The 24660-nt window shown below is 43.5% G+C and overlaps 1 protein-coding gene across 1 annotated transcript in view; it reads right to left on the bottom strand.

The window, feature by feature from the left end:
• Positions 1–24660, bottom strand: part of Clpb (caseinolytic mitochondrial matrix peptidase chaperone subunit B) — a 144298-nt gene that overhangs the window by 30578 nt on the left and 89060 nt on the right. The window contains exon 6 of the mRNA XM_015477476.2: positions 3058–3155. Within this exon, the coding sequence (XP_015332962.1) occupies positions 3058–3155 (98 nt within the window). The remainder of the gene's footprint in view (positions 1–3057; positions 3156–24660) is intronic.

Below are 24660 nucleotides of genomic sequence, written 5' to 3'. Positions count from 1 at the left end.
AGCAAGAAGAAAGTCTCAAATGCCTGAAGGGATCAAGAACATATAGGTAACAACAGATGAAATGGGCTTCCAGCTGAGAGGTCTTGGAATCCCTGGCTGGCTCTACATGCTCTTCCAGCCTCAAAGCAGCCCCCTCCACTTTGGGTCAGCTTCCTAGGGAGCTCCTCCCAGCAGAGGCATCCTAATCAGCCTGACTCTGGGCTAGCTTTACCACTGAGTGCAACCTATTCTCTTTACCCTGAGCCATTCCTGTGCCTAAATGCTGGCCCACCACCCCCCAGGCCAGATATCCCTGTTGCCTTCAGCTTTTTTTCACGGCACAGCTCCTCTAGCATCTACTAGAACGTGCTGTCTATAATTGCCCTTGCTGCTCCAGAAAGGTCTGACTCACACGGGGGACTACAACTATCATGTATTCACTCCGGACATTAGCCTTGTAATAATGTGGTCAACAACAAGCCACTTCCTTTAAACAGTCAAAATTTAAGCGTCGTTCAGTAACCTGGTTCCCTTCACCTGTGATGGCACCAAGAGGCCAGTTCTCTTGCTTCATATGGCCAGATTAGTAGCTGCCCTAACTCATACGACCTGACAAACTGTGGGTACTCTTGGCCAAGTCCGGTGCTTGTCTCTGGCAGGCAGCCATTGGGTTTAGTCGGAGAGATGAGGAGGGGAGCAGTCTCCACAGCTAAAGGTGTCAGGGACTCTTACCTGTAAGAGGATAATCTACTGACCATGTATTTCCCAATGTCCAGTAGAAGGCAATTAAAATAAAGGAAACTGCCAGATAAATATAATCATTTTTGAGATAAACAGTTGATCTGTGTTTGTATAAGAAAATTGTTGCTATGATTTGGATGAGGTTTGTTCCTTCTAAAACCTATGTTGAAACTCAATTCCCATTGAAGCAGCATTGAGAACCAGGATGTTTGGCCTACATATATCAGGTAATGAAGGATCTGGATTATTCTATTCTTGGATTAATGAATTAATGGGTTATCATTGTAGTGGCTTTGTTATAAACATGAGCTACAGCACGCTTCCTGTGTTTCACCATGTGTTGCCTTCCACCATGCTATGATGCAACAAGAAAGCCCTCACCAGATGCTGACTGGATTCCAGTGGCATATTCTTGAACTTTCCAGCTTACAGAATAGTGAGCCAAATAAACTTGTATTCTTTAAAAATAAAATAAAGGTGTCAGGGATTTCCTGAAGGCACTTGGGGAACTGACCTGGCTGTCAAGGCTGCTCCTAAGAGTGGAAAATCTAAACCAAGGGAGGAATGCACTTACTCTCTGGAATTTTACAGCTCTTTCTGGTCCCAAGGACCTCCTTGGGTGGGTTATGAAAAGCTAGTCATTCTTCCAAACTTCTTCCTTTTTCTGGTGGAAATTATTACAAAATAGTTGCTAAGGACACCAGGAAGGCAAACTATATGGTTGATGTTGTTCACCAAGAATTTCCAGCTTTCCCCTTCTAGGCTCATGACATGATTACTCTTCTAAGCCCCTTGTGATTGGGTACGATCATGGAATTAATTCTGGCCAATGAGCTGTGAGGACAAGTAAAGGGTTCTACATCCAGGCTGAGCATTTAACTACACATTTAAGATACTTTAAAGTATCCTTTCCCTCTAGAAGCAAACAGCAACATTCCAGGGGTGGCTGCTTTGCCATTTGGGATCCCTGGATGCCTATGACGAGGAGAGCTCACCATCTTCCCCCAATAAGAATGGACATGCAGCATAAAGTAAAAATATATCTTTGTTCAGCTGGGTGGTGCATGTCTGTAATCCCAGAGATTTGGGAGGCTGAGGTAGGAGGATGGAGAGGAGTTCAAAGCCAGCCCCAGCAACTTAGCAAGGCCCTGAGCAATTAGTGATACTCTTCTCAAAATAATAATAATAAAAAAATGTTAGCCCAAGGCCATGCAGACAGTGAGTGGTAGAGCTGGGGTCAGAAACCAAGTCTCTTCTGTCTCAGTCTAGTGAGCTGAGTGTTCTGACTCAAGACAGTCTATCTGCTACACTGAATTATGGCAAGACACTTATGTCAATGTGTAGAGAAGAGGTCCTATGATCTGGGAAAAGCACAAGACAAAGAGCTAGAAACCAGGTCTTCCAAGCCCTGTCTGTCACTGAACCTACTACCTGACCTGTGGTCAAGTCTACTAGTTTCAGTTTTGATGCTAACTCACTCTGGGATCAAAGGCAAGCCACATCACATCCTGGGCTCCACTTTCCCCAGGCGTAAAACAAGTCAGTTGATTTTAATTTCAGAGATTTAAAACTCACACTCACTGTAGAGCCCTGTCAGAGGCTTCCCCGGGAGGGAGGGGCCTGCTGCATGCGCAGCACTGGGCCATGGCTCCTTCAACCAGAACGCTCAATTTCCCTCTGATTTCTATGTTTATGCTTATGCTCTTTAAGATTTCCCATCACTGGACCTGATGACTTCTCAGGACCATGGCAGTTCTGAGATCTGTGATTCTAGTTCTTGGATTTAGTCCAGTCATTCCTGAGCTACAGCTTTGAGGCTGGGAGAAAGAGAAGACAGTCATATTCTCAGGGAGTTCAAAAATTTGGGTGAGAAGATTGAATTAAGATAGAGAATTTTTTTGGCTCAGATTCTGTACCAGGCTCTGGTGTGTATGTGGATGGGAAGGGTGAGGTACTGGAAAGTGAGATGATGGGAAAGATATGTAAAATGAGGCTGTGAGTATGTGAGGTCTGGAGAACACTCCTCAAGCGCAAGACTTTCTGGTTAGTCCTCCCCTCTGAAACGAAGCTGGAAGAACATCACCTCAAAATTTAATTTGAAAGTAGTTAATTCTCAGAAGCCAGACGTGGACCAGGCCTCTCCCTCTCCCTGGTCAAGGACCTCCCAGGGCAGCTCCTTACTCTTGATATGAAGAGGGGCTGGATTTGCATTTAAACATAATAATCACCTAAAGAAAAGTGGCCTTTGGTGTGGAGCCTGACCTAGTCTACTTAGTGAAAGACTGAATGATGCATGTAGTGCTCACGAGCAGGCCACCTCCTTTCTCTGAGACTTACCTTGGTTTCAGAAGTCCTCAGAAGTTTCATCACCTCCCCTTCTCGAGCATAATCCAAGGGTGTGTGTCCCATTTCATTCCTCTGTAGGGGGTTGGCTCCTGGCAGGAGAAGAAGAGAGTCAGGGGCTCTGTAAGTGATCAGTGGGACCTTAGCCTTTGCTTATAGGTATTTGTGGTCCTGATTTCAGCATGAGGAATGCCCGTAGAAACCTTTGAGATTGTAGAATAATGGCAAAAACATGTCAAGCTGTTCTCGGAGAACTCTCAGTCCTCTCTGTCAGAGGTCAGGGTATCAAGGCTTCTACATGTGCATACACATGCCTTTAGAAACACACTTCCTATACAGAGAGGTTCTACACACTTGCAGATGTGTTGTACGTATACAAATACACCTAGCTGAAAATGCTAGCAAAATATACCAACCAAATACAGATTCACATACCCAACACAGATACATATAAATTCATATATATTCACTAAAATGTCTACATTTTCCAACACATCCTTACACCAATGAACACTCATTCACAATGCTGTATGAAAGGACTTCTTTCTAGAACAGAGAAGATTCCTAGTAGCAACTAAAAGGCCCTCCCTTCTGCTTGCTCTCTGCTCCTCTTTCTCCTTTAACACTCTTTTCTCTGGGCATTTCTTGCCACCAGGGTCACCTGAGCACTTTGGAAGGTTGTGGGCATCACCAGCAACCTGGCTCTGCCACTCTAAAAGCTGGTGAATGTGTGTGTGCCGGCAGGCACTTCCCCAACCATTAGATCCTATGATATGGAGACAAGGAACTCTGAGCATGACAAAAAGAAGAAGTTAGCTGGGGGCCTTGTATCTACGTTCTCTCTAAGTGCCAGCAGCACTTAAGATAAGATGGTTTAAAGGTCTACTGTGAGCAAGGCTTGGCAATTAGGGAGGAAGAGCTCCTTTGACCTTAGGCAGTGTCATAGTCTCCTTCCTGAAGCCCAGGTCTGAGCACCTCACTCCCCTCTTCAAACTCCACCCATTCCGTTCCATTCCATTTGACAAACCACAAAGGAACCCAGAAGAATCAGATCGGTCCTTGCCCCCAAAACCCTTCTCTCAAGGCAGGAAGATGGGAGCCTAAGCAAGCTGAGCTTTGTACATAACAGATTTCCAATAAATATTCCTTGAACTTATTTCTTGCTAGAAAAGTGTCTAGAAATAATGAAGGGTTAAGACCCAATCTCTGCCTTAAGGATAGAATGGGTTGTCTGGGATGTGTTCAAGCACAGGGCTTGGCTCAGGGTGGGTTTCCGACCACTGTTGTTGGACAGTGAAAATCAGCCTTTCTAAATCCCAGTCTGTGGAAACATTTATATCATGATATGAACCTCTTCCTACCGAAAGTCTCTGCTTTCTAAAAGACCCTATAAACTTGACAACAACAGTAAATGTTTATTAAGCATTTGCATGTGGCTGTCTGCCTGGGCTGCAGAAGAAAAGGCCAACCTCTACACAGGTGTGGGAGGAGACAGAGCAGGAGGTACAATCTAGGCAAAGGAAACTTTTATTATCAATAAGAAAAAATAGTATTTTCATACATGATCCTATTTTCTATCAGGAATATAATACAAAATATTACTTGTGTTGATGTAATTCACATGCCATAAACTTAACCTTTAAAAATACACAATTGAGAGCCAGTCATGGTGGTGCAAGCCTGTAATCCCAGCAACATGGAAGGCTGAGATGGGAGGATTGCAAGTTTGAGGCCAGCAACTTAGTGAGACCCTGTCTCAAAATAAAGAGAAGGTGGTACCCAGTACTGCCCAAAGGCCCCAAACAACATCAAAAACCAAACAAAAAACAACACAACTCAGTGGTGTTAAATACTCACAAGGTTGCACAATGATCATCACTATCTAATTCCAGAACATTTTCATGATCCTAAAAAGAAACCCCATACTCATGACCAGACACACCCCATTCCCTCTAGCTCTGACAATTGATGGTTTACTTTCTCTATAGATTTGCCATATTTTACACAAATGGGAGTGCTTAATATGTGTTTGTTTGTGTGTGTCTGGCTTCTTTCTCTTAGCGTGTTTTTGAAATTCTTCATGTTATAGTATGGCTGAACAATATTCCATTTTATTAATAAATTACACTTTATTTATCTACTGGCTGAAGGACATTTGGACTACTACTTTTCCTTTTTGTCTGTTATGAAGTTTATATAGAATACAAGTCTTTGTGTTTTTTTTTGAGATGGGGGGGGGTGTCTTACTGTGTTGTCCAGATTGGCCTAGAACTCCAGGGCTCAAGCAATTCTACCACCTTAGCCTCCTGAGTAGCTGGGACTACAGGTGTGTACCACCACTCCTGCCTCTGGATATAAGTTTTCATGTCTCCTAAGTAGATACCTGGGAGTGGTGATAACAGCCGCACTGGTATTTACCAAGTACTCACTATGTGCCAATGTGCCAGGCACTGTACTCTGCACTTTATTTACATTTTATCATTTCATCCTCACAGCCACCTTGAGAGACCTAACCTACAGACATTGACACTAGTGATCCAGAGAAGTGAAATGACTAGCCCAAGGACACAAAGCTAGCTTTATTTGTTTGAAGCAGGAGTCCAACCCATCTTCAGATTTTCCTAACTACATGCTTTCACCAGGGAGGCTGTGACACACCCCTGCTGAAAAATCCTTCAACGGTCTTTGACTGCCTATGGGATGAAGCACAGTCTCCTCAGAGAGGAGTGGTCTTACTAACCAATGAATAATTCTTCACAAGCTCCATTGAGACTTCATGCTTTCTTTCACATTTGGCAGCACTATCTGCGAGGCTCTGTATGTGGGATGACGTAGGACTAGCAGGGACAAACAACAGTCTATATATCTCCACTGCTCTGTAGCAACTGATATCTTTAATAGACCTTTGAGGTCTATAAAACCACTTTTCAGGTCTTCTCCGCACACCTGTGGCCAGGCCTCTTGCCTCTTTTGAAGGCTTTTCTTCCTGTCTTTAGAACTATGTCTACCTCAAGTTTGAGCCCAGCACAACTTCAGCTCAGATTAGCACACAACAGTAACACAGGCCAAGGGTTGATGGTGTGCTAAAGGAGGGACAGACAGGGACAGACAGCACCGTCAGGGCTCAGGGAGGAACACAGTGCTCAGGGACTTGCTTGCCTGGCATGGCTTTCCCAGTCCATCTCTATACCTTGGGCACCAAGGGAAGAGGGCTAGTGTGAGACAGCATCTTCCCCTCCCCACAAAGCTCCTGCAGCACAGGTGGGGCAGAGGGAGCCCCAATTAAGTGATGAAAAGGCCTCTTCTTTCTTTGGCAGCCTCAAGAAAAGCTCTGTCAACTAGATATGGGCTATGTGGAGGGGGATCAGGGAGAGACCTCTAGAAGAAAAAGAAATTAGAGAAGGGAGAAAGAAAATAGAGAAGGGAAGAAAAACATGCAGGAAGACAGGGGAAAAAAAGGAGAGGAAGAAATGGGAGAGGGAAGGGGAGTGGGAGAGGAGAGAAGGTGAGAGAAGACAATAGTGAGAGAAAGAACAGAGGGTGAGATTAGCTGCTCCAAACAAGTGCTGTCAGTGATCTATATTTGCTTACAGAATGAAAAATGTGTGCCATAAACATTGGCCACTGAGTAATTTCTAGTAGGAGTCGTGTCACTTCTCATAAAGGATGGGAAGGGGACAGGTAGGACATCTCTGCACCTGGGCCAGCCAGCACAGGGGCTCCTTTTAAAGCAGTGTTGGGACTGTCCCTTGCCCAGGAGGCTCTCAGGTCAGGCCACTCATTGGGGGATGCCAGCCAGGCTCCCCAAGGTTCTGGAGCCTGAGGGCAGCAGGTCTTCCCCACTTTAGGAAGGCTGCAGCAGGGGCACCATGGATAATGTCCACCTAATATTACTCCCCCATCCCCACGCCCTCGCTGACTTGACTAATTGCTGTAATAATTGATAGAACCTGACTTCTACCACTGATCGATTTCACCCCCACGACCACCGGCCACAAACCATTACATTACAATAAATAACCATGTTGGGTCTCACCCGCTTGCCCTCTCCGGGGGCATCAGGATGGCCCGTGCCCTGGCCTGACCTCCCGTTGCCTCCCACCCAGGGCCCCTTCGGGCCAAGCAGCTGGTCTAGAGGGCCAGGCCTCTGGGAGCAAGTGAGAGGGCTGGACGGAGGTGGGGAGTGCTAATCGCAGGCCATCCGTCACCTCCCACTGGCTGTCTGAGGCTGGGGCAAACACCTGGAGCACCCCAGGCAGTGTGGTGCAGGACCCTCCCCTCCTCTCCTGCTCCAGATTAGTGTGTCCCAGCTTATAATATCTGATAAATAGCAGACTGGCTTTCTGGCAGCACTGCTGCGGCTGCGCCTGCCTGCTACAGCTGTGGAAGGTCACTCATTGGGGAAATATGTTTCTGTCAGTGGTATTGAAAAAAGTTTAGTGGAGTGACAGGCCTCAATTTTTCAAATTTTATTAACTCCATCCTCTTAACCATTTGTCTTGAATTCCTTCAGATTCTGGGAGATCTGTCAATAGGACTTGGGTCAGGAAAAGTAGGATGTGGGGGGGTGGATGGTCACGGGGCTGGTGCTGGTTGGTGCCATGTAGCTGGTGGGGGCCTCATCACTCAGGGTAAGTAAGACAGTGGAAATAGTGTTGTTGGGAGAGAAGGCCTGGCCCACTGGGGCCTAGGGAGCCCACTGTTCTTCTCTGGTGCAGGCCTGCCTTTGATTTGACAAAATTAGAGATGCTCTATGTGGAAAAAGTCCTTAATGGTGAGCTCTCAACTCCCTAGGAAGATACTCCCTTCTGCTACATCTGAAACAGGTCACCTGGCTCCCCTGAATGTCCCCAGTACCCAGCTCTAAGCTCATGGCCCTCCAAGGGGTTTCTCAATTTAAAGAGTGCAGATCCTTATTATGTGAGCTATCTGTCACCCCTCTCCTACCTTTGTCTTTTGCAAACCCTTGATCATCTTTTGAGACTCAGTTGGACTTCTCTGGGAAGCCTCTGTGCTGCACCCCACCTCACCCCAGGTGGGGTCTACCTCTTATGCTGCTAGAGGTGCTCCTGCTTCTGTCTTACTGCATCAATCCCTCTGCATTAAAATCTGTCACACTCAAGACTGAGCACCTTTAGAAGTCAGGGACTATGCCTGATACACTGCCACCCTCCTGCTACGCAGCTCAAATGCTCAGAAATATGTGCCAGATAAATGAACTATGCTCTCTCTAGGTGCTATCTTCTTAGGCCATACTGAACATGGTGTTCTCGCTGCCCTAGATGAGCCTTTCTGAGAGTAAGTGCATGACCACAGCCCTTATTTCTGAAGGTGAAGCCTCTAGCCTCTTTGTTGGTCCCAGATGCCTCCCTGCCTGGGTGGACAATAGGTCAGCTCAGGCCTAATACCCTCTGTGCACTATAGTGGGAAGTGGGGAAGGACGATTTGGAGAGAGAGGCCGACTTGCTCTTCCTGTGAGGGTGTTAAAATTGGGGTGGGGGTGGCTTCAGATCTCTGTGCTGCTGGGACAAGCTTACAAGCTGGATGAGGTAGGAGATGGCTTGTCACTCACTCCCCTTCCTTGACACTATCCTGTTTAGCCCATGTAACCTCTGTGAATGTCAGAGAAGGTAATTAAGAGGATTTAAAAATCAACAGCATATGTGCTATACAAATGTGTTAGGCCATTATTATCAATAATATTGGCATACTTGCCCCTCCCCACCAGTTCTGTGAGCCATACTGCCGTGCTAGCGATCCATTCTAACACAACTGCCATTTCCATAACTTGCCCCTTCCCTCTGACAGAGCACTGGGCTGGGGAGCCATCAGGATGAGGGATAACACCCACTGGCTGTGTGATCCAAGGCACTTGCTTTACTTTTCTGGTGGCAATGAATGCTGTTCTGCTTACCTCTAGGGGTTCTGTGAGGACAGAGTAAGATAAAAAGTTTGAAAATAATTAAATACATGATTGAACAGGGTGCAGTGTTCTCTGTAGGAGTGCTCACACCACTCTCTTTTCCACTTTTACTTCCAGCTCCTTTACCACCTTTATTTGGATTTTCATTATTTTAGCAGTTGGTTCACTCTCTCCAATTAGAAATTTTTGCTAAATATTAGAGAAATCAGCACATACCTGTAATTCTACCTATGTGGAAGTCTGAGGCAGGAGGATTCCAAGTTTGAGGCCAGCCTCAGGAACTTAGTGAGACTCTCTCTCAAGATAAAAAGAAGGTGGAGGGCATGGGTGGGAAGCTAGGGATATAGCTCACTGGTAGAGTATCCCTGGGTTTAATCCCCAGTATTGGAAAATACAGACTATTAGAGAAATCATTTCCACGACCAGAGGTGTCAATGAAGATCAATTTATTCTTTTTGCTGGTGAGCTCCCCACCAAAGAAGTATTCAGAGACATGTTGTCTCCACCCTTATCCCCAGACTGTCCGGGTCACTCCTCACATTTGAAGTCCCAACCTTTGTCTCCCTGATTACCTAGATCCTACTCATTGTTCAAAGCTTGGTGACCAGTGCTCCCCTTTCTGGGCTCCTGCTGTCCTTCCTGCTCACTTTACTCCCTTTCCTGGCCCTTGGCCTAGGGTCCTGGCCTGTCAGGTTTCAGTTTAATCTACATAGCTACTCTCTGTAGCTCCTGAAGGCCGAAGGTGAGAGAAGAGACTTGCTCAGCATATCACAGGCAACAAGCAGAAGTCCCCTCATAACTTATCTTGAGCTCTTCCCCAAAACCACACTACAGAGCACTACTCAACTTACACATGAAGACATATGCACCTGCAGATACACCTCCCCACATAATGCTTCACTGGGCACTTATTATATGCCATAGTCTCTAAATACATCCATGGATTTAATTCCTAACAATTTAATGAAGAAAGCAGGAGAGATTTTTTTTTTCTTTCTATTTTCAAGATGACTTAAAGAAAAGTAAGAGAAAGGAGACAGACTAACATCTGTTGGGTATAAGACCTTTATGTACAGTGTCTGAATAATTAATCATACAAAGATTTTGAGAAAACAGAGGCTCAGAGACCTGAAAGAGTTTGCTCATGGTCATACAATGGATAAATAAGGAAAGATAGGATTTAAAGCAGGAACTTATATTATCCTCTCTTTTGAAATTTTATATAATAAAGAATTTTTTTTTAAAAAAAGAAACCTAGTACAGGGGGTAGAGAGAGAAGAGGGGAGGGGAGGGGAGGGGAGATAGTAGAGGATAGGAAAGGTAGCAGAACACGACAGTCACTAGTATGGCAATATGTAAATCAATGGATGTGTAATTGATGTGATTCTGCAATCTGTATATGGGCTAAAAATGGGAGTTCATAACCCACTTGAAGCAAAGTGTGAAAGATGATATATCAAGAACTATGTAATGTTTTGAACAACCAACAATAATAAAATAAAAAAAGAAACCAAATCTGCCTTTCCACTATAAAGTGCAATGTCAAAGGCTTAATGACTCAAAAAGAGAGAAAAACCTTTCCTCCTTCCAGTGTGTTCAGGTGCTCTCAGGTCAACAGAGAGGAGTTTCTTGAGGTAGGCTGGGCATAGAAAGCTTTGTAGAAAGGGCACAGAACGGGGCTCCTCTTCTTCCCACTCAAGCTTCCCCATGGTGAATGGTGACCCACATTAATTAATCTCCTAGGAGGTTGTCTAGAAGTGCTAACTCCCATGGACATGGTCAGATAGGATCCCTTGCCTCCACGAAGGCAGATGAATAAAGCTTAGGGAAGAGAGAGCTACTGCGCCAGGGCTACATTCAGCCATTTCACTAAAAACCCTCTGCACAGTTACTATAGGTCAGGGGTCAGGGGCCAGGGACTCAGTGGAAGCAGACTAGTCTTGTCCTCTGTCAGAATCCAGACAGGACAGAAACAATACAATATCGTCTGGTAAGTGTCAGGGGATGAGGAGGTAGAGATGATCGCTTCCCTCCACAAGACAGGTGAGCCATACACTGTCAGTGGGGAGATGGGAAGCACCAGCTGGGAAGACCAGATCATGTATATATACTAAGCACTTGGGGGAAAAAAAAAAAAGACTGGAAAAGTGGAAAAACCTGGGGAAGGGAAGGTTGAAGTCCAAGAGCACGAAAACTGGGAATGGGAGAGTGAAAGCTAGAACCAGGCCTTCCAGGCATTCCCAGCTGCCCCCCCCCCTCCTAAGCTCCCCTCACCCTTCAGTCCACTCCCCCAGCACTAACTAGAAGGACCAACTACATGGGGCTGCCACTGTCCTCTTCAGTGGGACCAAAACCCTTTTTACTTACTACTCAGACCTTACATTCTGTGAGTTTAGCCTCAACTTTTCCAGAACACTCTAGCCTAGGGGTCCCCTCCTCCTCTTTTCATGCAGATTGTCTTGTCTCCAGAATCAGATATATTAAGATGCTTTGTAAAAGCCTAGGAAGGGATTTGGGGTGATGAAAGCTAGGCATCAGGATGGGTCCACAGAAACCATGCCAGACTAACCACCATTTTTTTCTTTATCAGGATTACCTGTTTAGTTAGGGCAAAAGTGGACTTTGGCAGTCTTTTGAAGGGATGTCTCAGAACAATCCCAGGGTCGCAATGAAGAAATGTGGGTTTGATGCTAGTAGTATGTGGAATGTCATTAAGTGATTGATGTACTAACTGGGTGGGGCACTGATGGATCATAGGTGACTTGGCGGGAAGTTTCTAGTGGCAGCAAATGGCTGTGGTCCTATTCAGCATGTTTATTTCTGACATGGATGGTCCATGCATCAAACCTGCAGATGTAATTAGGATGAGCAGGGCACCAAACACACCTGACACTAAGAGCCAAAACAAATGATATGAAAATTAACGGAGATAAATGGGAAGTCATGTATTTTGGAAGAGAGACAAACTGGAAATTGTTCTGGGAAATGTAATTAAGATAGGAAAGGGTTTAGAAGCCATGTGAGAAAAATGGTTTAAGGAACTAGTGGTTTAGGCTGTAGAAAAAACTGCTCTGGGGAACGTGCCTGCCATTTTCAGGTTTGAAAGGCCATCATGTAGAATTGGCATTAGACTCATTCTCTATGAACCCAAGGTTAATAATAAGACTTAGAAGCAGATTGCAGCTGACTTTCTAAACATCAGAACATCCAAAGATAGAATATGGGCAGCTCCAGGAACAAGTGGGTTCCCCATCACTGAAGTGTTCAAGCACCAAATGGATGGCCCCTCAGTAAGTTTACTTGTTACACTTTGTGTAGCTATTTTTTTTTTCAAGATTAACTGTTAGTATCTATTTACTTACCCATTCAATTCAAAGTTACATTTTGAGAGTCTCATCTACATATTTGGCATCACAGTAGACACTAAAGATACAAAGGGGCTACAAAGACACTGTTTCTGCTCTTAGGGAGTGCCTGGTCCCCTAGTGGTGAGATGGACATGTTTATTTCAACAGTACAATGTGCCCTGAGTGTAGGCCTCAGCACCAGGAAGATGCCTGCAGTTTAGATTAAGTCCAAGGGTTCCTGTGAAAATTCACACACACATGTATTTGGTTCCTAAAGGCCAAAAATAGATCAATCAAGGTCAAGTCACTTAAACAAACTATACTGGCTGTGAGAATAGAAATGCACAATGAAACAGAATTTGAGAATTTTTGCACATGATATTTTGTTCTTACAGCCTGACTTTTGGTCTTCAGCTGGGACTTGTTTATGTACCTACAGATTGTCTTACAAGTGGCTGTGGTGTCAGGGTGAAGTGATTTAGCCAGCAGGGCTACCCAACTCTCCATTTCTTACCCACCCTATGGGGACTGCTTCAGCACAGACATAAACATGCTCCTGCCGTTACCTTATTGCACTCGTCACATGGGGAGGCTAGAAGGCTTGATTCAGGGATATGATTGGATTTTAAATCCCAGTCTCACAGGATTTTAATTACTGGTCTGGGGCAGCAGGGATAGGCGCTGGCTGCCTTTGGATGGAGGAGGTCGATACACCAGTCCACAACATATTGAGCCACAATGCCTGCAGACTCTATTGCTCTATTTAATCATCTTTTGCAAAATTTACAGTGGAACAGGAGAGATCAATACGGAATTTATCACATTCTCTTGTAAATATGAGCCAGGAAAGAGTTCCAGGCAGTTTGTTACTGAGTGGGAGGGAACATGTCTGTGTACAGCTGGGCATTAGGAGATGAGACAAAATCCATACTTCTTGGCATAAGCTACAGATGCTCAGCCAGGCCGTCTTGAGTCTGAAGGCAAGTTCAATGGGAATAACACTTATTCATTCACTCAACCAATCAACCAACCAACCAACCAACATTCCAAAGCACCTACATTATGCCAGATCCTGTGGAGGCTCTGGAGACATAGACTGGAATTCTGTTCATGAGATCACAATCATAAATATAGTGCAATGGCTCGTCCACTTACTAGGAGTGGACCCTGTGCAAGTTACTTAACAGCCTGGTGACCATGTTATGCATATGGAAAATGTAGGTAATAAGGGTCCCTATCTTGGGGAATCTGGGAGGTGGGAAGATCAGCAAGAAGGCTGGAGATTAGTCCAGGTGAGCAATGAAGCCTGAACCAAGGTAGTGGGGACAGAGGAGGGCATGTACTTGAGAGGCAATTCTTAGGGCTTGGTAGAAAGTGAGCAAGAAGTCTTCAGATTTACTGGTAATACATTCGTAAGACTGGTAGAACAACAACAACAAGACTGGTAGATGCCGTTCACTAAACATATGGGAACACAGAGGCAAGTGTACGGAGGGCTGTGTTAGATACACTAGATACAAGATGTTTACAGACTCAGCAACGTGGAAGGCTGAGGCAGGAGCATTGAAAATTTGAGGTCAACCTAAGCAATTTAGCGAGGACTTAAGCAATGTAGTGAGATCCCATCTCAACATTAAAAATAAAGGGCTGGGGATGTAGCTTAGTGGTAAAGTATCTCTGGGTTCAATCCCCAGTACCCCTTCCCTTCAAAAAAAAAAATGTTCACAGAATATTAAACATCATTAAAGATTTGAAAATGCTTTGTTATAATGTTTGTTATAAGGAGAATACATAGGCCATTGTGGTTAGAAAAGACATGGTATAAAAGCCATGGGATGAATGTTCAAGCATAGGTCACCATACAGAGTTGGGCAAGGAAAAGGGCAACAGCAAAATCTCCTGCCCAGGACTTCTGCTCAATACACACCTATGGTGGGGTTTTCCAAATGGCAGATAATCCTCAATATAGTGTGTGACACAAGTATATTAAGAGCAAGAATCCTCAGCTCATTTTTCTTTCTGGCAAGTTTCCTGGAAGTCATGGGCTTTCAGGAGAGCAGCCCATTTCTCCTTCTGTCCACAATCCAGCACAGACTACCTCCAAGGTGGCAGAGTGCCCTGTGACCAAGAAGCAGCTGGGGGGCAACTGTCAGTGGGAAGGAAAGGCTCTGGATAAAGCAGAGTTTAAAGTGGACTATAAGCGCCTAGGTCCCTGCAGCCTCCCTTCCCCCTCCTGCAAGTGACAGCTGAGACCAAGGCAGCCGAGCCTGGGGTCTGGGCTGAATTTAGCAGTCATAATTATACTGCTGATGTCTGGGGCAAAGACAGAGTCTCTGCAGAAGGAAGCAGCTTTTGTCCATGCACTAAAAACACATCATCTTCAAACATGTTAATCGTATGTCTGCTTCCATCTAACAACATTGAAGGGAGGCTGAGGAAAGGGCACACAATGCCCACACATCTGGCTAATTCAGTTATAAGGCCAATCAATCTTGATGGGTTGTCTATAAAACACCAGCCACCCCAAAGGACTGAGCTGACCAGATGTTTAAGTGTCTGCTGACCAATCCCAGCATAATACCCATAGTAGGGAAGAGGGGGTAACAGGAGATGGCTTATGCTTCTGCTCACGTCTGTTCACAAAGCTAAGTCCAGCCTGCTGCTTGGAGGAGTGGCAGCACACCAAGACAGTGGCTGAGCCAGGCTCACGAGAACACACAGACTTCCACTCTGAACTTCAAGAAGATGAGAAACCTTGTTTAGAGTTGGCTTTGAGAACACGTGGAGAAACAGAACCCAGTGAGATATTTTTGCTAACTGCACTTCCCATATGGAGAGAATCAAAAGTGTGGAGGGAACATCTTTGAAATGTCATCATATATTACAGACTATGGTTCTGGGCACAGGAAGTGTTTACCTGCTGATGTCTACTTTCAGCCCTCCATTAAGGCTGAAGGAATTACTCATCTCAAGCAATGCTTGTTTTAAAAACAGAAGCTCTGTCAACAAGAACTCTTTCAGTTTATGCTCCTTTCTTAATGCTCAACCACAGTTACCAATCACCAGGCAACCATCACCAAAAAATAAAAAGTGGAAGGGTGGTAGCGAAATGAGCAAGGAGAGGATGACGAAGAGACCACAAACACAGAGGGGACCATTTTGACCCACGATTCCTTGCTGGTACTAGGGATCCAATTTATCTCAAGAGTGCTTTTCCTTAATTAATTCTAAAGATTTTTTTACCAGCTTTTGTCCCAGAGTTGGAGACAAACCAACTGACAAACCAGAAGAATAGATTTGGGTAAAGGAAACTTCCAACATTTCAGCAAGTGGTGTGAAAGAACCACAAATTAAAAACGGGATCTTCTTGGGCATGGCAGCATATGCCTGTGACCCCAGAGGCTAGGGAGGCAGAATCAGGAGGACTGCAAGTTCAAAGCCAGCCTCAGCAACTTAGTGACAGCCTGTCTCAAAATAAAAAATAAAAAAAGGGTTAGGTCCAGTCCCTGGTACACACACAAAAAAAGTGTGTTTGTGTGTGTGTGTGTGTGTCTTTGTTGTTATACCCTGTGCCTAGGAGAGTGCTGGGAACTCAGTAGGAGTTTGATAAATATTTGCTGACTGAATAATTGTGCCCCAGTTACAACATACCAAGGCTGTGTTCTTCACTTCTATGTGCTGGGAGTGGCCTCCTGAAGTTGCTGGCAATGCTGCTGCACAATATCACTGCAGAGATAGAGTCTTCTCTCTGCCTGTGTGAACACGGATGGAGTTGTGGTGGGAGGCAGGCTTATGGGCCTTATTACCACATCCAACAACCTCTTCCATCCTCCTCAGGTGCAGCAATCAATGCCAATGGCCAATCTTGCCTCTTTCTTATTTTTTTTTTCACCTTAATTTCCATAAAACACAACTTGCAGGACTGTTTCCTTTGAATTTTTCTATTCATTCTTTTGTCTCAATTATGGGTGTCATCCAAGGCCCAGTCCAGGGCCCTATCTTCTTCTCTCATTATACATTCTCCTTTAAATAACAGTTCCAATATACACGGTTTAAATCATCTCAGTAATTATCAATCCTAGCTATATGTTATAATTATATGGGAAGTGGCAAAACTATATCAAGTCAAAGTAGGAGAAAATATTTGCAATGAACACCACAGATAAAGGGTTAATATCATGGGATTTTTTCTGCCAAGGTTATGAACTGGGAGAGATGAGGGAAGAGTATTATACAGCTTGGTTACCGAGGGATGGAGTTGAACACAGTGAGGCACTTATTTAACAGGAGTTCCAAAAGTTCCTTCACTGCCTAACATTCACAGACTGCACTGCCCATGTTATAGAAGATGTTACTTCCCAGTGGTTTATGGGAGTACCTGTAAGCTAGGAAAAAGATGTGTGTATACAGGGTAAGCTGTCACTCTTCATTTTCATCTTGACTGCTGAATGTAAATAAAGCTACAACCCTCCTTTCTCTTAAAAAAAAAGGGTTAATATCCTTTATATACAAAGAATTTTAGAAATCAAGAGAAAAACAAAGACCAAAAGTCCTGCAGAAAAATGAGCAAGATGCCAGGTGCAGTGACACATGCCTGTAATCCCAGTGGCTAGCCTCAACAAATAAGGGAGGCCCTAATCTACTCAGTGAGACTCTGTCTCAAAATAAAAAGGGCTGGGGACATAGCTCAGTGGTTAAGCACACCCCTGGATTCAATCCGTTGGTACCCCCCCCCCAAAAAAAAAATAAAATTGCAAGACATGAATAAATGGCTCATAGAAGGAGATATAAAATGGTCCCTAAACATATAAAATGATATTCAGCTTTACTTGTTATAAAAGAATAAAACTAAAACTACAAACGGGATACTATTTCTCATTCACTAGAATGGCAGCAATTCAAAAGCTTCACCATATACTGTTGGAGAGACTGTGAAGAGACAGAGGTACCCTCAGGCAGTGCTAATGTAAAATGGTACAACTTCTTTTATTTATTTATTTATTTATTTATTTATTTATTTATTTATTTATTTATTCTAATTTGTTTTACATGACAGCAGAATGCATTTCAATTCATAGTACATATATAGAGCACAATTTTTTCATGTTTCTGGTAGAGTCATACCATTCGTGGCTTCATACATGAACTTAGGGTAATGATGTTCATCTCATTCCACCATCTCTTTTACCCTGGTTCCCCCTCCCTTTCCTTCTCTCTCCTTTGCTGTTATCTAAAGTTCCTCCATTCCTCCCATGCTCCCCACCCATCCCCATTATGGATCAGCATCTACATATCAGAGAAAACATCTGGCATTTGGCTTTTTGGGATTGGTTTACTTCACTTAACATAATATTCTCCAACTCCATTCATTTACCTGCAAATGCCATGATTTTATTCTCTTTTAATGCTGAGTAATATTCCATAGTGTATATGTATCACATTTTCTTTATCCATTCATCTACTGAAGGGCATCTAGGTTGGTTCCACAGTTTAGCTATTGTGAATTTTGCTGCTATAAACATTGATATGACTATGTCCCTGTAGTATGCTGCTTTTAAGTCCTTTGGGTATAGACCGAGGAGAGGGATAGCTGGGTCAAATGGTGGTTCCATTCCCAGTTTTCCAAGGACTTTCTATATGCTTTCCATACTGGCTGCACCAATTTGCAGTCTCACCAGCAATGTATGAGTGTGCTTTTTCCCCACATCCTCACCAACACTTATTGTTGTTTGTATTCTTAATAGCTTCCATTCTGACTGGAGTGAGATGAAATCTTAGTTTTGATTTGCATTTCTCTAATTGCTAGAGATGTTGAGCTTTTTTTCATATATTTATTGACTGATTGTATATCCTCTTTTGAGAAGTATCTGTTCAGTTCCTTCACCAATTTATTGATTGGGTTATTTGTTTTTTTGTTGTTAAGAAAAATGGTACAACTTCTAAGAAGGAGAAATTTGCTATAGATAACCAAAGAACATGTGCATTTATCCTCTCATCCAGTAATACCACTTCTAAGACTTCACTATAAAGACCTACCTCCAAAAATCCAAAAATGTTCATGCAAAGAAGTTATTCATTGTAGCATTATTTGTAATTGTAGAATATTAAAAACCTCAATGCTCAAACAAAGGTCAGGAATGAAGTACTAGGCAGCTATAAAAAGGAGGAGGGAAAAAAAGAGGAGGAAGAAGAGCTCTGTGAACCAATATGAAATGATTTCCAGGAAGTATTGATCAGTAAAAAAATTGACTATAGAAGAACACAATTCATGATATTTTATATGACAGAACAAAAGAAGGATAAACCAGAAAACAATAACACTTTTTTTTTTTTTTTTCAGGGCTGGGGCTTGAATCCAGGGCCTTGTATATCAGTCTCTAAGCAAGTGTTCTATCATTGAGCTACATCTCCACCCCTTTTATTTTGTCTTTTTATTCTCACTAAGTTGCTGAGGCTAGCCTTGAACTTGTGATCTTCCTGCCTCAGGCTCGAGAGCTGCTGGGATTACAGGCGTGCACCACCACACCCAGCCTAATCAGCTGACTTTGAAATGGGAAGGGTACCCTAGGTTATCCAATGTAACCACGAGGTCCTTCGAAGTGAAAGAGAAAGGTGGAAGAGTCTGTTAGAGTGATGAAATGAATAAATACTTGACTGACCACTGATGGCTTCAAAGGTAAATGGGCTACATGGAATGCAGGCAGGCTTTAGAAGTCTAACAAGGCAAGAAAACTGTTTCCTAGAGTCTCCAAAAATGAAGGCAGCTCTGTCAACACCTTTTTTTTTTTTTTTTTTTGGCTGTAGATGAACACAATATCTTTATTTTGTTTATTTATTTTTTTAATGTGGTGCTGAGGATCGAACCCAGTGCCTCACACATGACAGGCAAGTGCTCTACCACTAAGCCACAACCCCCGTCCCTCAACACCTTGATTTTAACCAGTGAGACTCATTTCAGACTTCTTATTTCTGAATTGTGTGATAATAAATTTATGTTATTTTAAGCTGCTGGTGATAACTTGTTTTAGCAACAAGTTATATTATCATCAAGTCAGGATACATAAGAAAAGTTACAGTACTTGCCTCTGAGGAGGAGGACCAGGGACATGGAAGGGGGACTTCCTTTCCACTAAATATCCTCTGGCATTCCTTGAAATTATTATCTGTGTATTTTTTTGGGGGGCAGGGTATCAGAGATTGAGCTCAGGGGCACTCAACCACTGAGCCACATCCCCAGCCCTTTTTTGAATTTTATTTTAGAGACAGGGTCTCACTGAGTTGCTTAGTGCCTCATCATTGCTGAGGCTGGCTTCAAACTCGTGATCCTCCTGTCTTAGCCTTCTGAGCCGCTGGGATTACAGGCGTGCACCACTGAGCCCGGCTTATCTTGTGTATTTTTAAAAGGAAAATTTACCATGGTCCGTAAACAAACACACAAACAATAGATAACCACTTTAGGAACTCTCTACTGATTACAAGATTAAGTCATCTGTCTTATACCCAAGTCTCCTCGCCCCATAACCCAGCAGGTGGCCAGTTTTCTTCACATCTCTAAATAACACGCAAGGGTAAGGTTCATTTCTGTTGCTGCTTCACTGAAAAGTTTCCCTCTTTCCTTTTGCTAGTTTGAATTCTACCTGTCCATCCAGGTCTGACTGCAGTCCCACCCATTCCACGAAGCCTTCTACAATGCCAACACTGATCTTTCCCTTCCTCATTACCCATTACACTTTTTTTTTTCTTTTTTTTCCTGGCTCTTACTCTTTGTTTAGTTTAGGGTCCTGTTATCTTCTGTCCTGTGCTGTCCTCAGTGTGCCTTGTGTAAGGGCACTTTCACCAAACTATCACTCAAGGGTGCGGTCTAAAGGAAGAGCCTGTTATCTTTTTCTTTTCTATTCACTATAATGCCTAGTGCCATTTATGAATTAATTTATTCAACAAATATGTACTGAGCTCCTATCACATGCAATGGACAGTACAAGGTGCTAGGAATATAAGCATTACAGATCCATACTCTGCCTCTTGAGAACTCACTACATCGTGAAATAGAGATACATAAATCAAATAACTATAGAACTACATGCTATGGTAAGGTTGAAAAGAATTCATACGGGATGTTTTGAGAGCAGATATTAGTGGAAACTAGAATACGGATGATGGTGGCCAGATAAAGAAAAATTATAACTGATAAATAAATATGAGTTTTTAGATTGGCAATTAGATAAATTAGAGGGCAAAAATCAACTCAGAATCACAAAGTATACAAATGGGAGTTTTGAGACTGCAGTCCAACTTTCTTATTTTACAAACGGGGAAACTGAGACTCAGTGAGTGGGAAGAATTTACTCAAGGTTGCACAGTAGTGCCAGAATGATGTGCCTGACCCTGATATCCAGTCAGCATTTCCTATCACACAGGGCTCCATTACTTCAAAGGGAGTCCCTGAAGGGTTTCTTGCTTCCTTCTGCTATGTTTAAAAGAATTCATTTCCAAAATGCTATTCTGGAAGAGTTCACGGTCCAATCCTACATAGAACACTACTAGGCTTATGTCTAAGGGAAGAGAGCACAAGAATGTTGGGCACAACTCCTTTTGGGAAGAGCACTTTTGTTCTGGCCCATCTCAGTCTGACCTTGGGATGGGGCCTTTTGCTGGCGTTTTACAGGTGCTGGCCTTCAATTTGATATTCCCCTTTCTTAAAGCACAGTGCTGCCCTTTCCCTGTCCATTCTGCCCAAGAGCATGTGCAATGGAGAGGGCACAGCAGGAAGGCAAAGGGCAGTTGGCCCTGTCTTGGGAAATCTGAGTCACACGCAGCTGTTTCCAGGCGCAGTGCAGGTGAAGGAGAATGCAGGATACAGAACAGACCTGGCCCAGCAGATGCTGACCTCTCCTTCACCCAGGGGATCCTTGGCTTCCAGCTGCCACCATTGGCGGTGATGAGCTCACGCCGGATACCAGCCAGGCTCATCTGAAGACTGCTTGGAGCCGATTAAAGCCTTGATGAAATGCGGGTGCCCAGATGGCAGGTGGCTCTGGAGAGCATGGGCTCTGATGACCAGGCTCTCATCTCCAGCTCAACTGTACAGTGACGCCTTTATGTCCACAAGAGCTGGGAAACAGAAATACCTTTCCCTGTGGGGTGAGCAAGGATAGCTGCTCATTTTGCACAGGGTAAAGGGTTGAGGGTAGAACTCATAGACACTGAGAGCCCACGTTTGGTTCAATCTGCCACATGGACTACAATTATAATACTACAGAACATCTCTGTTCCCCAAAATGCCCCCCCACCGATGGACTGCTGGATACCTTTGGATGACTGATGGCCATCCCTTTTTACAAGATCATCTCAAGCTAAGAGATGGCCTAACATCTACATTTCCAGTCTCAATATAAATACCACCTGTTCAGGGAAGGCATTCCTCACCCCCTTCAGACTAGGTTAGGTTCCTGTTCTGTTCTTCTTTTTCTTTTTTTGTTGTTGTACCAGGGATTGAACTCAGTGGCACACGGCCACTGAGCCACATCCACAGCCGTATTTTGCATACTATTTAGAGACAGGGTCTCTCTGAGTTGCTTAGCACTTAGCTTTTGCAAAGGCTGGCTTTGAACTCATGATCCTCCTGCCTCAGCCTCCTGAGCCATTGGGATTACAGGTCCTGTGATATTCTTGCAGTGCCCTCTACTTTTTCTTAGTAGTACTTACATTATTAGCTAGTAATAATTTAGCCAATAATTGTCATTATTTGCTTAATGTCTCTATTCTGCCAGATTTTAAGCTTAGCAAGGGTAGAGTGCGATACGTATTTGTTAAAATAATAACAGAAAATCAATTTAAAGATCAGTCAGGGCAAGAAAGAGTTTACAGGTAAGTTTTTAAAAATTTATTCTAATTAGCTATATATGACAGCAGAATGCATTTTGATTCATTGTATACAACTGCAGCACAACTTTACATTTCTATGGTTGTACACGATGTAGCCATGCACCATATGTGCAGTCATACATGTACCTAGGATAATGATACAGGTAAGTTTTTAATAGTATCCTATAAAAGGCCACTTACACATCTGGCAGGGGGCTAATCTTATCTACCACACTAGCTGGGGGGCCAATCAGGTCCTCCTGGCTTTCTGGCCTGCTCTTAGGAGGCATCACCCATCCAAGTCAATATTTTATGGTTTTGAGTAGAATGGAGGATTATCTTTTATTTTTCAACAACTTTACTGATATAATTTACATATTGTAAGGTTTGGCCATTTAAAATACACAATTTCATGATTTTTTTTTAGCATACATGCAGTACATGAAGCCGTAACTACAATCTTTTCTTTCTTTATTTTTGTACTAGAAATTGAACCCAGGGGGGCTTTATCACTAAGATACATCCCCAGTCCTTTTTATTTTGAGACAAGGTCTTGCTAAATTGCTCAGGTTGGCCTTGAACTTTCCATCCTCCTGCCTCAGCCTCCTGAGATCCTCCTCTAATCTCAGCCAATGCACCCAGCACCACCATCAAAATCCACTGTTTATTTTCATCATCTCCAAAAGAAACTTTGTGTCCACTGGTGACAATCCCTCCCCAATCCTTTCCCCCAGACAACTGCTAGCATCATGGATTTTAGTAACATCTATGTCTAAACAATAAGAAGAAAACTTTAGCATTCAATCATCTGACATGATCTCTCATTTTAAAGATGAAAGAGTGAAGCCAAAGAGGGGTCAAGATCCACAGGGGCGAGATGGCAGAGCTGGGACTGACCACAGTCCCTGAGGCTACAGCCTTTGACTTCTCTGCCATGCAGTATAACTGTGTGTGCCCTGGACTATCTACCCCACGGAACTTTAAGTTCCTCGAGGGCAGAGGCTATATTCTGCTCATTTCTCTCCACTCTCTGCCCAGCAGTACCAAAACAGCAGTGATGCTTAATGTGATCTAGGGTTCTGTGACCTACTGTCATTCTGTGAACTCTGCTACCAGTCCTTGATGAGATAAATACAGAAACTGAGAGTATCTGGAAACTTTTATAGAAACTTGTCAGAGTAATTTTATGTCTGTGGAATCTAAGTATAAATTTGGGTCTGTATCTTGTACGCCTTTTAAAAATTGCATTTTTTCTTTCTCTTTTTAAAATAAATTACTTTATTTATTTGTTCCAACTTGTTACACATGACAGCAGAATGTATTTTGATTCATTGTACACAAATAGAGCACAATTTTTCATTTCTCTGGTTGTACACAAAATAGAGTCAACACCATTCGTGTCTTCATAAGTGGATCTAGGGTAACAATGCCCATTTCATTCCACCATCTTTCCTACCCCCATACCCCCAACCCTTCCCTTCCCTCCCCCTTGCCCTTTCCAAAGTTCCTCCATTCCTCACATCCTCCCCCCATTCCATTAAAAATAGCATTTTTTTTTCTGATGATTTATTTTCAACAAGTATTGGCTCATGACAGACTGCAAATTCCAACATGACCACCACCAGCATCAATAAAAACAAAAAGATGTCTCATAGATACTGCAAGAAGCACCGCGTTAGAGCAACCCATCCCTCCTCTCTGCTGCTTCTCCTTCCTCTTGGTGTCCTGGAATCCTGCATGGCTTCTTTTCTTCCACTCACATTTGAAAGGTAGGTTCTCTCAGTCATGCCTTCAGGTCTCTTTAGTTCTATAACCTTCCATGGATAACTCTGAGACTCAGTTCAGTCATCCCCAAGATACTGACAACACTCAAATCTACATGTTCAATTCAGTCCTTTCTCTCCTCAGCTTCAGACCCATTTGTCTAATTGCTGGCTACTCATCTTGACAAGAGTATCCCAAGATTCGGTGGTCAATCGACCACTATTTATTAGAGACATATAAGTGCCATGAGGAAGGCAAAAGGGGGTCCTATGATAGGGAGTGGCAAGGGGAGTTACTTTTACCAGGTAGTCAGGGAAGGTCTCTTTGAGGAAGGAACCCTTGAGTTGAGACCTGGACGATGAAGTGAGGTGGACATCTCAAGAGGGAGAGTGTTCCAATCCCTGGGGGAGGCAGGTGCAAAAGCCCAGAGATAGGAAGGAGCTTGGCATGTCTGAGGGACAATGGAGTGCCATTGTTCCTGGAGGAGAGTGATTAGGTGGGAGAAGAACAGAGAAGAGGGTATAGAGGTCTAGGGTTTTCTGATTCTGGTAAGGAGGTTGGATTTAATTGTGGTTTCAATGGCAAGCCAAAGGAGGTTTTAAGTAGGAGAATGACACGATTTATGTTTCATAAAGATTACTTTGGCTATTATTTGGAGATAGGTTGAGAGGAACAAGAGTGGAAATATGAGAGAATGGT

Source organism: Marmota marmota, unplaced genomic scaffold (genome assembly GCF_001458135.2).
Source record: "Marmota marmota marmota unplaced genomic scaffold, marMar, whole genome shotgun sequence".
NCBI classification, from domain to species: domain Eukaryota; kingdom Metazoa; phylum Chordata; class Mammalia; order Rodentia; family Sciuridae; genus Marmota; species Marmota marmota.
Note: the sequence above shows the minus strand (reverse complement) of the source record. Positions and strands in the feature narration are given on the sequence as shown.